The sequence below is a fragment of the Drosophila persimilis genome, unplaced genomic scaffold (genome assembly GCF_003286085.1).
Source record: "Drosophila persimilis strain 14011-0111.01,24,50 unplaced genomic scaffold, DperRS2 tig00000732-arrow-arrow-pilon, whole genome shotgun sequence".
NCBI lineage: Eukaryota > Metazoa > Arthropoda > Insecta > Diptera > Drosophilidae > Drosophila > Drosophila persimilis.
The window spans coordinates 1,411,956-1,428,334 of record NW_020825345.1 but is presented as its reverse complement, the minus strand read 5'-3'; the positions used below and the strand labels follow the sequence as shown (position 1 = coordinate 1,428,334).

Genomic DNA, 16,379 nt, shown 5'->3' with positions numbered 1-16,379 from the left:
CTCTGTTGACGCTTTTTCGGCCCTACATAATCCTTGGCTTACAATCAAAAACAAATTGCATTCATTTGTTGGCCACCTTTTTCGTGTAAGAGGAGTTTTCATATGATATCTTCAGTGGCTTCGGGGGTTATACAATCGACAGCAGCGAATCGCTACTTCGGCGGCGTCTCTCTTTAAGCCAGGCCCCTAAACAAATCGAAACCGGGAATGGAGCGAGTGGGGCGAATGGTTCGAATGGGTCGAATGGGGAGAGCTTGTTAACAAACAAAATCCATGTATTGTTTCACCTTTTTTCACTCTTTGGCTTTGGCTTTGGCTTTGCCTTTGCCTTTGGCTCTGACTCTGACTCGGGCTCTGACTCGGGCTCGGGCTCTGTCTCTGGCTTTAATGCCTGTATGTTACGTCGTCGTTGGTTCATTGTTTTCGGGGATGGGATTGCTGAGGGATCGTATCGGACTGAGACTCGACCCCGGGGTGACATCTTCCCTCTCTCTGCGACAAAACAATCGCATCAATGCGTGGAAGTGCAATTCGCGGCGGCCAGTCGACTGTTCCATCAATTATAATGTGATATATCAAAAGTTGTGTCTCTGCTGTGACCCCCAGACCCCAAAGACGAACCCAAGCGACCCCCCAACTCCGACTCCAGCTGCAAGTCGTAGAAAGCACCTGTTTTACAGCCGAAAAATGAAAACCGAAAACCGAAAACCGAAACGGGAGACCATCGATCCACAGACCAGAGACAGAGAAGCGACAAGTTTTTCCCCCTCCCATCCCCCCCACCACAGCCCAATGGATACTTTCAGGCTTTCGCTACAAAAATGCTTCATAAAAGCGACAAAAATACATAAAAGAAATGAAAAGTAGAAGAAACGGAGAGCCTCTGCTCTCTGCAGCAGCAGTAAAAAGAAAACTGCATTCAATGTAGAATTCTGTTCACCGAACGAAGAGACAAATTTGAATATGCCACAAATTAAGTCTTGGAATTTATCAAACGATACACCACCGATGGTGCCACAGCGTTGGCTCGACGATGGTGGTGTGGTGTCAACACCGTCATCCGATGATCACCTGCTGTGCAGAGTGCTGCCTCCTCGATGGCCATTTATTTTACGAGGCAGCCAGCCAGCCAGCCAGCCAGCCAGTCGGTGGGCCCCGTCTGTCTGTTGCCTCCTGGCCCAGATTGTCCCTCTCTCTCTCCCTCTCTCCCTCTCTCTCTCTTTCTATCTAGTTTCTAGTCCTGATTTCGCTTTCTTTCAGCAGCAGCAGCTGTGTGCCCCGCAGACTCCCAAAACCCAAAAAAAAAACACCATAAAAATGTATCTACAAAACTGGTTAAACGGCGACCGCGACTCTCATGTCGCATCATCACTTTTCCTTTTTCTGTGTGCAAGTTTTTCCTTGCGACAACGGGTTGGAAAGTTCTCGGTGATCATCATCATCATCATCATCATCGTTTAGCGGCTGCAGCGTAGTTCCTCTCAATTTATATAAATTTATGGAAATTTCCATGTGCCAGAAGAAAGAGAATCTCGGAAGCTTCGCTCAAGCAAAATGATTAACGCCCAGAACTAAAGACGCGGGGCATACCCAAGAAATGCTCTACCCTGAAAGTTAATTGCAAAAGATCTCTTAGATCGGGCTAACATTTGTGCCAATTATCGCGACAAGCTCCCAGACGGCTACGTCTTTAATTGGCCGGGATTTTGTTGGCCTAGAGGTGATGTCAGAAATTCCAGACAGCCTCCTTTTGGTTTCGTTTCGGATAATCCCTTGACCCACTTCCTTCGGGATCGGATCTGTCACTCCTTCGGGAGGCATTTCCTTATATTTACTTCGGCCATAATCATGCCCTACCTCTACAAGGGCATATGCATGCCAAAAAGATATTGTATCTTTGTGTCTGTCGCACTGTGACTGTGGCTGTGACTGTCGCCTGTGTCTACGTCTCGTGCCATCATAAAGTACACAAAGCAAAAAGTGACATTGATGCGTCGCGACATTTAAATGTTGCCGCTGCCGCTGCCGCTGCTGTCTACCTGACAAACGGACAGCAGAACGAATGGACAGATGAATGTACATACGTACGGACAGATAGATAGACACAACGGACAGCTAAACGTACGGAAAGATGGATGGATGGATGGATGGATGGCTGGATAGGTGGACAGACGGCGGAGTCGGCCGTGTATTGCGCGCTTGATTGAATGTCGCCGCGCCAGCGACAGACAAGCTGCAAAATATTTCACTCTCTCGCTAAGCAGAGTGCAATGTCAGATGCGATGCCAGATGAGGAAGCGGACAGAGCGGCGGCCCAGAGTCTGCTCTGCTGAATGGATATCTTTTACATGGCAAAAGTGTCTTTAAGATACATTAGGCCTACACTGGGAGAAAATATAGAATATACAAGAGAATAGTAGAAGATACATTATTTCCAGGATACTATCCATAGAGTATCTTTGAGCTACATGGCCTCAAAATGTATCTTTTAGCTAGAAAACACAAGCAATGCATTTAAATATATTTTCTTTACACAAAAATAGTATCTTTTAGCTGAAAAATCAACCAAGCGATGCATTTTTCCTGCAGATACTTTTCTTTTTTAATGGAAAATGGCACATATTTTGTGCGCAGTGTAGAATCTGCTGCCTTTTGCGCATGCGTGCAATCTATAACAATAAAAAACTTGTTACGCTTTGTTCTTTGAGAAAGATACAACAAGCAAAGTATCTGTCAGATACAGAGATACTCCACAGTACTCTCACAGATGCGACGGCGGCGACTACCTGGTGCCGCCACGGTGCCACGGTGCCACCAGCCCAACAGATGTGCGAATTTCGAGATACTTTTTTTCGCTTCGTCTCGTTTTCGGTTTTCGGTTTTTGAGTGATTTCTGTGTTTCTGGGTTTCGCTTGCGAGTGACTTTGTTGCTGGAATTTACCTTTGCCTTTGCCTTAACGCTTACGCTTACCTTTCCGTTTGGTCTCTTTGTATCTCAAAGATACCCAAAACGAAAAACACCAACAACAGCGAACGAAGCAGCGCTCAAAGTCGTGTATCTCTGTATCTGTATCCGTATCTGTATCTGTCTGTGTCTGCTGGGTTTCTACTGTGTTTGCTGGAGTGCCCCTCGGCAGTTGTTGAGCGTGTCTGCTGTGTGCCGCATCTAGCGGATCCACCAAAAGTATCTCGCGCTAACGAAAAGATACAGAATATTTACATTTACCGCCTGCCGCGTGTGTGCCGCTCTCTTCCGTGTAACTAATTTTTTTTTCTTTTCCTCTGATTAACTGAAATGGATACAAACGCTTCTTGTTTCTTGCCACTGAACGAACTAATGTGCCTCCCTCTCGCCCTCCTCCGCCCTTCTGCAGATTCATAACGCGCACCACACGCTCCCACAGTCGCCAGGGATCCACTGGAGGCCATCACTCATCGCCACCGCCACCGTTGCCGCTGCTATCCTCCGCCTCCGCGGGCGCCATCGGAACCACCGCCGCCGCTGGCTACCACAGCGACTCCTCCTACAGTTCGCCCTCTCCCACCAGGCGTCGGAACAAACCCTCGATCGGAGCCCTGTCCACGGACCCGCAGTCCTCGGCGAATGGCAATAGTTCTGCTTATGAAACGGCAGCCACCACTGTGATGACACACGGACCAGCAGTGAAGGCGCCTCCTCCTCAGCATCGTGATCAGCAGCAGCAGCCGCCGCCGCCGCTTGCCCCCGTTGAAGTTCCTAAGGTGGAGCCCAAGCCTCAACCTACAACCGAGACGTCCATCATCGCCGCCACAGCCCCAGCCCCAGCCACAGCTCCAGCAGTCGCAGTCGCATCTGTCGGCAACTCAGGTGAGTCGACAACTCCTTCAGTGGCATGCAACGACATGTCCCTGTCTGTCTCGCTCTCTCTCTCTCTCTCTATCTCCATCTCTATCTCTCTGTTTGTGTTGTTTGTGTGTCGTGTTGCCTGTTTCACGTTTCAAGTTTCCATTGTCCTTGTGTTGTGTCCTTGATGTCCTTTCGTTCATTGTGAGCGTTCGTCCTTGCTGCTCACTGATCTGCGCTTCCTCCTGAGATGCGAATGATGCTTCTGCCTAACACTCTTTATCGAGATACAGCTCTTTTTCGCTTCTGACTAACACTCGCGCCTTGAGATACATCTCTTACCAAAAACTATATGGCTTATACTCACATGCTACCCGTAGATTCCGCTGCTCTCTTGCTGCTTCTAGTGCTTTATTCATTCATCTTTTAGGTTCATTCAATCGATACTCTTGAAGAAGTACCTCTCCTCTAGGCGTTTAGGCGTTTGCCATTCATCTTTTTGAATCTTTGAGAGCTTTGAGGATCGTTTTGTGGATATTTTGATTAGTTTAGGATACCTCTTTTAGTGCTTTACTTTGAGCTCTATCGAGACGATCCCCCTTCTATGGCTCGCTTGGTGATCTCCTAAGGAGATCATACAGAGATCTTTCGAAGATCGGCCTTCATCTGCTATTCCTTCTCCTTCTCCTTCCTTCCTTATTTTGAGGATTCCTGCTTCAATTGTTACCCGAGTAGATCCTCCAACGATCTACGCAATTCCCTGAACCCTTTTAGTAGATCATTTAATGATGATTTCTTCTGTACATGAGAAGGGTATTCCATGCCCCTGCTTGTGCAATTACCTCTTTCTATTGTTTTTCATTAGATCATCAAGTGATCTGCAGCGTAGGAGTATTCCCTTCAAGAAAGGTCTTAACCCTTCATTCTTTCGATTCCCAAACTCTTGGAAGATCTTCGTTTTACCAGTTACCCTTTCAGTTGATCTTTTATGGCTGTCTTTCTGCTGATCTTCCCTTCAAGCGAGGGATCCTCTCAGGAATCCACATCCTGTTGCCTTGATCCCTTGATCACTTCGCGGTCTCGCACTTTCCCCCTCTACCTTCTACCCTTCTACCCTTCTACGATTGTGAAGCCAATAACAATATCATTAATGGATTCTTGTTGTGGCCGCTAAAACTTTCCCACTAAAATGTGTTTGGTAATTAGCCCGCCCCATGCCACAGCGCAGCAGCCCTGAGCAGCACTCATTTCTGCACAGAAAATTAGTTTAACGAAAATACCGAAAAACTTCCATCATCAGAAGAGGGCCGAGAGACCCCAGAGTTTGTCTCGTTTTTACTTTTGCTTTTATTTTTGTTGTTGATGTTGTTGTTTCTTCTTATTTAGCGCTACACTTAAAAGCAATTTAAACGAAATTAGATTTTTGTCGGCTTGCCAATCAAGCGTCGAGTCGAGTCGAGTCGAGTCGAAAACGTTTTCTAGACACAAAATGTTAATTTGTATCTGTATCTATGCTCTATGTCTATCGCTCGAAGAGACCTTCGGACATTTACTCGTAAATCCAATTGCAATTGAGACTCAAATCAATTTCAGACTCGAATCAATTTCCAAATCGCCTTTGGACTGTCAGAAAAACGTCTAAAAATTCAAAACACAAAAATTATATAAAATTTGCACAATTTTTAACGATATTATGACTTCGAATTTCTCAAGAGTTTTTGCTCCTTTTTTCTCTGTGTGTGTGTGTATAAATGAATAAAATTGTTTGTCATTAAATAAGATTGAGACCCCCAAACCGCCAAACCCAAGCAGAGACTTCACGCAACTTTTAGGCAAATGAAAGATGCCATAAAATTGCTAATAGACGAAGACTACACGAATATCTACCTACCAAAAAAAAAGCAAAGCAAAGCCCAAAACCCAAACAACAAACCCCATCGGATCCAGCGAGCGGTGTGTGCCCAATTTTTTGTTATTTTTGTATTATTTTTTATTGCTTATCAATTCGGGATTTCATTCATTCATCGATCGTTGGATTCGTTTGAAATCAGGTTTATTATCAAGAAAAAGGTTTTCATAGATATTTTTGACAGACCCCAGACCCGGAGACTCTTCCTCTCCCTCTCCCTCTCTTTCTCTTTCTGCCTCCCTCGTAACGGGTGTTTGCATGGGTTGAGAAAGTCTTTCCATCCGAAACAGAGCTGCCCAAAAGATTGTGGGAATCGATCTACCAAGAAGCTGTCGAAGATCAGTGACATAGATTCACCCATGGATTCCATGGATAATATGGTTATGGGAATGCCGTTGATCACAGAAAAACTGCGCAAAAAAGATCTTAGGAATCTGAGGATCGAATGAGCTCTCATTCATGCCTATTCGATCGCATTCAAAAGACAAGAATTGGCATTTTAATTATCGCATATTCCCTTCTAAATGCATTCGTTCTTCTATGACTGCCTCGGATCGTGGTTGAGGTTGCTGCAGAGATCGATGGAGGATCGACTGGAGGGTGGAGTAGGGCGTTAGGGTTTAATCTCTTTCCAATTGAAATGCCACACACAGAACGAGCGATCTGTCCCATAAATAAACACACAGCTTCTCCCCGATCGATGTTGGATGATCGATCTCTTGTTGAGATCTTTCATTTCCCTATCAATTGTTGTTTTCCAGGCCTTTTGTGTTCGTTGTTTCTTTTGTTTGTGGCTTGCGGTATTGATTTCAATATTTACCAATTTGGCAATTTCTGTTCATGGAATTAATTTGATTTTTGTTCGTGGAGGGGCAGCCCTCCCGGATGGCGGATCTAAAAGGCGAATGCTCTCGCCGAGTGCCCTGGAAAGTTTAGAGAGCGTTCAGTGATCTTTGACAGGCAGACAGACGGACGGAATGGATGACAGACAGATGGCGACTGACAGACAGTCAGAAGGCAATGAACGGAGGACGGACGGGATGATCATTATTTGCTGGCCTGCTGCTGATGCTGCTGCTGGTAAAAGATGATTCGCTTAAATTTCGCGGCGCCCTCTCTGCTGTCTCTCCGTCTTTCGGTCTTTGGAGATTACGAAAGCGTTTTCGTTCGTTGGATTACATAAGCCCCAAAAAACACAACGAAACGATGGTGGGGATGGGAGGTTCAACTGAGGTTGCTTTCACATGAGTGTAGATTCTTGTGATTCTTGCGATTCTTGGGATCGAGATGTGCGAAATTCCATAGAAAATATTTCCATTGCCCTCTGGGTACGGCGGGGACATTCCCATGTGATTCTTGTTTGTTTTTGCTAAATGAAATTCAATCTTTCAGCAATATTTTTGGCATTAAATCTAATAGGTTTTGCTCCAGCATTTCATGATAATTTGTATGGCTTTATTTTTGAGAAATTATTCGTAATCATTGTCAGAGTTCCTCTCATATATCATCATCAAATGTTTTGCTAATGAAGCTTTGATCACCTCTCCGTCTCACGAGGCCCTCAGGCCCCAAACCTATCGACCAGAAATGATAGATTTCTTTTGGTTTTAATGCTTTTCTTTTGTCACACAAAACTTTCGCAAGTATTTCCCATCACTTTTTCCACTTTTTCTCTCGTCGATCATCGATTAATTTCCGAAACTCGAACACAGACCTTTGATGAGGGTTTTACGATGTCTTCTTCCATAGCTAGACACAAATTCGATTTAAATCGAATGGCCATAAGAGAAAATATCGTCGTTTAAATCAAAGTTTTTCATGCTTGAAACTCGGAGATAGGATAGCTGCGATTATTGATACCCTTTCAAAGCCTTACACATATGATGTGCAGCTTCCATTGAAGCGATCTTCAGGCTTGTACGAACTTTTTGGCCCCTGAAAGACAGCTTTTCTTTCGGTTTTTTCCCCCTGTAATTTCTTGTCATCGATCAATCTTTTTGGATATCAAGCATTATGCAATCGAAAATACAACAGCAACAACAACAACAACAACAACAACAACAACAACAAGAAATCCCACATGCTTTAATGTCTCCACGCATTTACCCCCTCAAAAAAAACACATGCAACATGCAACATGCAGCAGCAGCAGCAGCAACAACAGCAACAACAAGCAGCAGCCGCAACAGCAGGGGAAAAGCTCCCACCAAATGCAGCCTTAATTGCGCCTACATACACAACAACAACTGTAACTGCAACTGCAACTGCCACTGCAGCAAAGGCCAGTGCCACAGCAACAGCAACAGCAACAACAACACTAATCTGCAACTGCCACAGAAACGAGGCAACAACACCACGCCCATGCCGCCCCTAGCTAATGCCAACAAAGCGCCGTTAATTGTGCTGAAAGCAGCGGCAGCGACAACAACGACAGGAGGAGGTGCCACAGCTGTTGCCCCCGCCTCCGCCTCCGCCTCCGCCTCTGCCACGAGTTCTCCGATTAAACGTCGCAAGAATCCCCCCACGATTTCCCCTTTGAGCTTGGGCTTGGGCTTGGAGGCGGCCGGCGGCAGTGGCGGTGGCGGCAGCTGCTGCTCTTCGTCCACATCCACATCGCCCCAATCCTCGCCAGCGGTGCGTCAAACCAAAGCCAGTCGCCTGCGTGCCGCAGCGCTCGGTGAGTGTCTCTCCCTCTATCTCTCTCTCTCTCTCTCTTTGGTTCTGTCTATGCCACACACCTGACATCAGATTGGTTCAAGGGTTTATCTTTCTTCAAAAATGTATCTAACACCCTTCTGCTATCCTTCGTTCCGTGTTCATTGTGTGTGTTTGTGTGTGTGTACAACGAATGTAAGCCAAAGCTCCTTTTCATCACATTTCCAATTGTCTCCCCTTCCACCCACAAATCTCCCCCTGGCCGCCCCCCCGCAGACAAAAAGAAGGAAGAGGAGCATCAGCGCCAGCGCTATAGTTCGCCCTGTTCCCCAAGGAACACGGGCGGTGCAGCAGCCGGTGGTCGCTCGCCAAGTCGTCGCCTCAGCAGCTCCGAGATTTCACCAAAGTCTACCGTCATCTGTGGCTTCAACTCGGAGCCAGCAGCGACTGGAGTGGCTGGAGCAGCAGGACAGTCCAAGCAGCGATCCTCGTCCCAACCGGCGGACACGCCACCCACACAGCGAAAACAGAACCTGGTGGCCGTCGGCAGTGGCCTCTCCATGAAGCAGAACCTCAGCGAACTGCACTTTACGGCCTCGTCCGATTGCACCCTCAAGATGCGGCCGCGCAGCAGCACACTGTGCACCGAGCAGACGGACACGCAGAACGGGGCACGCGATCATCTGAATCTGGCCAACTTGCAGCTGAGTCCCGTGCAAAAGCACAAGCGAACGGTGAGTGCTCGGCGAAGAGATCTATGTGGCATGCCCCAAAAACTAATCTTTCGTTTCCCCCTCCTTCAGCCGGAGAGCTCCCCCCGTCGTCTGGGAGATCGCGATAAGTCGGCGAAACGCAAATCAAATTTGAATCGTTCATTGACAGAGGAAGCCACCAAGGATGGCGGTAAGTGGAGTGGCACACACAAACGGATGGATGGATGCAGCCACAGAGGAGGCAACAGCAGCAGCAGCAGCGGCAGCGGCAGCGGCAGCGGATGGGAGGCAGCATCATTGAGCAGGGCATCCAAATTTGGGTTTTGTTTTGCCTTCAAGCTTGAATGCATCGAATGGAACTGCAGAAAGGTTTCCAGTTTCCACGCGATAGACACGACCTCTTCGCAGCCGTCAGTCAATCTTCGAACGTCATGGGGCATCAACCACACCGCGGTTGCTCCTTGCAACACTTCCATTTCCATCATTTCGTACTCCGCGAGGAGAGCTTTTCCTTAGCCTCAGGCTCCGCCACCGCCACCGCGTCCGCCTCCACCATTTCCATACGAAAAACCTGTGTAAAATATGTCCAAGTCCGCCACCAAATGCTGTTGCCCCACCACCGTCCACAAATGCTGTTGTTGCCCCGCCACCGCCCACTGTTATGCACGTGTCCGCCCAAGTGTCCTGTGAAATTTGAGCCCCTTCGATGCCTTCCGAACCTGCCACTAATCCGCTGATCTTCTTTTGCAGATGAGGCAGACGCCTCGAATCGCCGCCGACGTCGTCGTGAACTGGGAATGGCACGTCCTTTGGTTCCTGGAGAGGATGACACCCTCAGGGATCTGCTCTCCCAGTCGCCGGTGAAGAGCTCCTGCAGCGAATCGACTGTGGCCTCGAGGTCGGAATCCTTGCGTCCACCGCCGTGCCCCTACCCTGGACTGCGCCATCCCGAGGTGGCTGTGCGCACGATGACGGCTGTGTTGCCTGCGCCACGACCACTGCATGCCCTGCAGCCGGCCGCGAAGACTGTTTCCCAGAAATTCAATGAGCGAACCCGTGCGGATCTCGCGGAGATTAAGAAGATTGTGGATCAATCGGAGGAGGTGCAGCAGCCGCAGCCGCCACAGCAGCAGCCAGAGGAGATGGCAAGCCAGAAAATGTCTGCTGCAGCAATTCTGCGACGCAAGAGCTCGGATGAGGCAGGAGTCACAGGAGGAGCAGCGGCCACCGGTGCACAGAGCTCTCCCCCGGCACCAAACCAGATCGTTTCCATTCTCAAGAAAAAGGAACAGGCCTTTGGGGACTGCAACTCGAGTGCCTCGAGCAACGCCTCCCCAGTGACGTTCTCCTCGAGCGTGATGGATCCACCGCTGGCGGGGACCGCCCGCAGCAAGCGTCAGGGGATCCTGAAGAAGCGCTCCAGCCTAGACGAGTCGCGCTACTACTCCCGGTCCCATTCCCCGGATGAGCGGAGCATACTGATCAAATCCGCGAGGCGGAACTCCCTCGAGGAAGCAGGCACGGGACTGAGTCCCGCCCAGAGCCATGGGATCCTGAAGCAGAGCAGCTACGACAGCAGCAAGAGCGACGGCTGCCCCTCGGCTACGGAGAGTCAGCCGCATAGCATCCTGAAGAAGAAGGACTCGCTGTCGACGCCCTCGGACGGGGGCTGCCACAAGCATGTGTCCATCTCGCAGGCCGTGACACTGGCAGCCGCTGAACTGGCGGCCCATCACGACGGCAGCTTCGGACTGGAGGATGCAGTAGGGGAGGGCGAGTGGCATGAAATCAGACCCATTCTGAAGCAGGAGAGCACCTCCAGCGAGGAGGCAGTTCGTCCCCCGAAGCCCATACTGAAGAAGAAGTCGTTTGGGGAGGCGGATGAGCACGAGGCGATTCGACCGATACTAAAGTCCTCCCGCAAGAGCAGTCGCGAGGAGTTCGATCTGAGCGGCTTGGATCACGATGGAGGCACCGATTCGCCCATTCATCCCATACTGAAAACCGATTCGCCCTCCAAGCGGCGCTCCCTGGGCTCCTCCCACGACCAGGACTCCCCGAGCCTCCTAAAGCGTCGCACCCGCTCGCTGGAGCGTCAGGATGCCCCGCCCGTCATGGATTTGGCTGCAGCACTCGATGCCATCTCCACATCGCAGGCGGCAGCTGCTCCCGCCAGCAGCACCCCCGTCGACTTTGTCACCACTCCGGCGAGTATATCCGTGGCGGAGAGGATTAAGCGCATGGAGATGCTCGCGACACCGACCTCCCGCCTGGCGGGTGGCATCAACAGCAGCTGGGAGTCGCCGCTACAGCAAACACCAGAAGCTGAAGAGGGATGCCCGGTCCCGCGTCTGCTGAAGCCCAGTGTCCTGCGAAGGGATCTGCAGAGGGAGCGATACAAAACGCAGCCGGTTACGAGCGAGGAGAAGAGCTTGTAAGTCCAACAGATAGAATATTTCCGTGTGCGAATCTCTCCCTGTATCTATATCTGTATCCGTAATCCCACATTGCGTATACGCATCGTGCGGCTGGCTGGCAGGCTGTCAAGCTGTCACACGATGTCACCGCTTCACGCTTCGATGGCCCAAAGAATTCCAGCAGCGGCATGGAATCATGGCTATTTTTGGTCCGAATGTGCGACATTCCTCCCTCTCTCTCTCGCTTTTCCCCGTGGCATGGAAGTACATGAAAAGTTGTGGAGTTATTGCCCCCTGATTCAGGGTCACACCGATACTCCCCTCTCTGGTCATTGCTTCTGCATAATTATATCTATATTTTGTTCTGCTCAATTGTGTTTTTGTGGCCACACATCGCTGACCCCTTAGATGATGATATGTTTTCCATATTTCCAGCGAAATTGCCAGCCAATTGCCACGAACTCTGTTGCTGTTTCCCCAAAACAAAACACAGCGAAGTCCCGCCAGGGCCTGGCCTCAATTCGTATTTGCCATCATATATTCATTTGCCGTAAATTCACTTTTCTTTGCTTATTCTGTTATTTTTTTATTACCTCTTACCTATTTTTTGTCACTTAAGCAGCTTATTGCTTGCCTAATTACCTGTGCAGGTACCCCCATCTCTCTCCCTCTCTCCCTCTCCCCTCCCCCGCCCTCTGTGCAACAATTGAGGCCAACAAGAACACGCGAGTGCCCGCAAAAAATACAAAAAAATCAAAATAAAGGTTAGTAATGGTTTGGTGATTAGAGAAGGTCGATTGGCTTACGAGGCAGGGCTAGGGGTAGGGGTATACGAGAGGGCATTAGGAAAGGGGTACACGAGAGAGCAGTTCAGAAAGAGTGCTGGAGAATACCAGAGGGCTCTGGAGAGTAGAAAAATCTTCCAGGTTCCTCTATTTCCATTGTTAGAATACTTTTCCACCTTCGAAGATCATTTTGGTACTACATTATGACATTCATACAGTTTTTAGACGATCAAGAAAGATGATTTCTCAGGCCCCGCTGTAATACAGGTTCTTTGAATGTAAAGATTGCCATTTTAAGGTCATTCTTTAACGGAGAAACGATTTCCTACCTTGTTATATATGATCTTTTTGAGTTCTGCTTCACTAGCACATAAACCATTTAAAGATCCATATTTGAATACACTTTAAGGTTATCAAATCATAGGATTTTCGTCGATAGATCCTCCATTTCGATAATATGTATAAGTCTCCAGTTATGCAGCAGTGACCCTCTTGGATCTCTGGATCCATAAAAGATCTACCTCTCTTTCAGCCTAAGGTCTCGATTTAAGATTAGTTCCTTCCTGCCTATCATTCGCCACCTTTTAGTGGCTCTTCCTGCCCATCAGTCTCTAGCTATTAGCCCGACTGTCATTCAACAAATTCTCACCTCCGACGACTGTCAATTTCTGCGAATTTTGCAAAGGTTTGGCCGGCCAATGTCAAGCGTCGTAAACCTAGTTTTTAGCCACTAAAAGCATTTTAGAATCAGTCAAAAAAATACTAGAATAGACAGCCCACCCGTCCGCCCTCCCCTTCCCCCCCTTAACTCTACAAAGTTCGCGTTTTAACTGTGTTTTTATGTCAGCATTTTATGTGCGCTGCTGTGCTCCACGAGTGAGTGTTCCATAGAGTTCTTCTTGTTGTTGTTGCTTTTTGTTTTTTTCGGGGCTTTTGTTCCGCCTGGCACGGCACTCCCTTTCCTAAAAAAAAGACCCACCGACAAGAACAGAACAATAAGTTCTTGTGGAATCCCTACCGCCCCCCTGCCGCCCTGCCGCCCTGCCCCCCTCCTATCCGTACCCTTCCGCAGTGCCTTTGTTTTTCACACTCTTCGCCGCCTGTCACATTTGCATTCAGCGAACGGTATTGTCAATATCTTTTCGCACACATTCGAGGCTTTGTGGCGTGTAATTTATGCTGCCCATATAGCCATACAGCCATACAGCCATATGCCCCATAGAACGAACAGAACCCCCCCACAACAAAACACGGCACAAGCGTTGCTTGCATTTCAGTTGGTTGCAGCGCTCGAACGCGTTCAGAAGATACTCGTATCTGGGGGTTTGTGCCGTACTGTTCCGTTCCGTTCCGTACTATTCTGTTCTGTTCTGTTGGGGGGTGTGCGTCATAACCATATATCTGTCCACACGAGTACCAGCGAGGGGCGGAGAGTACGAGCACTCTGTCGGGAAGCAATCACCGCCAATCACCTAGATTGAAGAGGACTCTAACCAAAACGAAAACATAAAAGGGTTTGTCCTTGGTCCTTGTGTTCCATGTTGTTGTTGCAGCGACGTCAGAGTAAAAAAATGTTTGAGGCGTATATCAGAAAACGGTAAATGGAAAAGCCCTCCTCCCCTTTACCACTCCACCAAATCGAAGGAAAAACTATCAAAAACTGTCAAAAATCAAACGAAAAACCTGTCAATAATTGCCGGCACTCGGACATTTTTTTGTGGTGTGCCAGAGAGAGAGAGAGAGAGAGAGAGAGAGAGCGAATATTTGTGGTCCGATTAAATCGATATACTTGTCGTAGTGGCTGCCATGGCATGTCCAATTCAATGTTATGTATCTGTATCTTTCGTAATCTTTTGATAAGATAACCCGAACAATCGACAAAACTTAGTCAGCGGGGGAGACTTTAGCCCCGAACCCTATCACTATGTAGAATCTATCTAGAATACATTTTATGGTTGCTTAAAATTGGCTAAGAATGCACGATCCCAATAAATAGCCAAAGAAATGATTAGGCTGAAGGGTTTTAGAAGTTTTCAGTCTTATCTGTTCTTCGATCAAGTGAGGATTCACTCGTATAATTGCTCTACCGCTGAAATATCTCAAAACCCATCGATACATCGAAACAAAGAAGTTACTAATTTTTCCCAAATTTTCCAAAAGAATTTGCAATAGGATTTCTAATAACAATTCAAGTATCAGGGATCATCAGAAGTACTTCTTGATAGATAGCGGAAAGGCCCAAAGAGCCGCCTCAGTACAGCTATAGCCATATCTGCCATATTTTCCATAAGTGTTCTCGATTGAGGGTACAAAACCCCACAGTAGGATCATCAGAAGTGCCTTTGGACAGATAACTCTTCAAGGTTCTGAGAGTCAACGAGTAGACCTCCAATAGTTACCCTCTCTTAGAGGATCATTAACCCAAACGGCAGCACCCTTTGACATCATCTATCTATAGACATTACTGGCTCCATATATCTGCCAAAAATCGTACCATATTTTTCCATAAATAACTCTTCCATGTCGCACTTTTTCAACGTCAGTCGGTGGCCCATTCACAGAGCGAAATGTTCCTAAAAATAATATTCAAAAAAAGAGCAACAATGTTCTCCACACGAAGCGGCTTCTCCTCTCTTTTCTTGTTGAGAAAATAGCCAGAGCAAAAGAAAAATCAGAGAAAATCCACTAAAGAAAAGGAAGGAAAATACCAGACCAAAATAAATATAAAGCGCAGCAATAAAAAGAAAACGAGGAAAACCTAAAGAAAAAGAAAAACAAAAGCTGAAAATAATTTAAATTTGCTAGCAGCGACGTCGACAGCGCCGCCGACTCTGCACCACTGTGCAGCACCACCCAACCAATCGCCGCACCACTCAACCGCTGGCCGGATCCGCCGGTCGCCTCTGCTCTGCCGCTCAGCCGCTCTGCTCTTCCGCTGCTGCGATCGTCAGCGGCAGCAGCGGCGTTGGCGGCGTCTCCCATTTGTTTTTACAATTTTTTCGCTCAGTCGCTCGCGATCGCTTTTTCAATTTTCACGTACGCCGCCGTCAAACACAGCGCCAAAATAAAATATATATTTATTTTTTTTTCTAACGGAAGAGAGAGAGAGAGAGTGAAGGAAATTGAGAATAAAAAATAGTGATTGAAACAGGGAGAAAATTAAAAAAAAAAACATACTCCAATCACTAGCCAAAGAGTGTGCCAAAACCCGTCTCAAATAAAGCTCCAATTCCTTGAAAAGTACCAGAATTAATAGTGATTAAAACGCTTCATAAAAAAGTGATTCTGGATAACTAGAAAAGAAAAGATTAAAACTGATTTATTCCCTTAAAAAAAAAAAACAGAGTGTAAAAAGTGCTCCAAACGTATGTCACAAAAGAGCATAGATAGTGATTGAAGTTCTCCACCAAAGAGAGCATAAATAGTGATCAAATCACTATATCATCAAAAGAGAGTACTACTATTAAAGTAATCAAAGTTCTCATCAAAAAGAGAACAAATAGTGGAGTGAATAGGTGGAAAAGAAATCGAAACTACCACTCATAACTGATAAAACAAAATCGCCGCGCGGTTCGGTTCGGTTCGGTTCGGTCTGGTCGGTTTCCTTATCAGGTGGAAGGTGGAAAGTGGAAGGTACGAGCAGAAGGAGAAGTAGAAGTAAGACCAAGAAGGCAGAATGAAATGGTATATGTGTAGTCGTAGATTTGTGTGTAGGTCTGTTCAAAGAAAAACCACGTTCTCATGCCATCAAAATGTCTTTGCCAGTTGCCGGTTGACGGTCAGAACCCATTCGAGTGACATTCCTCGCGACACTTACCGCGTGTTTTGTAAACTGGAAAGAGGTTTGGGGGAATCGAATATCGGTTTGAATATCAATGGAAATCACTGGATGAAATTGTATGGAAATGTTTAGCATGAAAATCACTGAATAAATTATGGAGTGGATATGTGTGCCATGAGAGTGGAAAATGGATGTGGAAATGGGAGATTTTTCGAGCATCTCTCTTTCGTAATGTGCTATAAATAAATTCCATGGAAATGTGCAGCCATTTTCAAGTGCCAAAATGTGAAAACCCG

General features: G+C 47.4%; 1 protein-coding gene across 1 annotated transcript in view; it reads left to right on the top strand.

The window, feature by feature from the left end:
• LOC6601181 (mucin-19) overlaps positions 1–16,379 on the top strand; it is a 122,407-nt gene that overhangs the window by 59,979 nt on the left and 46,049 nt on the right. The window contains exons 5-10 of the mRNA XM_026992413.1: positions 3,375–3,786; positions 6,023–6,038; positions 7,897–8,409; positions 8,664–9,121; positions 9,191–9,290; positions 9,851–11,534. Of these exons, the coding sequence (XP_026848214.1) occupies positions 3,375–3,786; positions 6,023–6,038; positions 7,897–8,409; positions 8,664–9,121; positions 9,191–9,290; positions 9,851–11,534 (3,183 nt within the window). The remainder of the gene's footprint in view (positions 1–3,374; positions 3,787–6,022; positions 6,039–7,896; positions 8,410–8,663; positions 9,122–9,190; positions 9,291–9,850; positions 11,535–16,379) is intronic.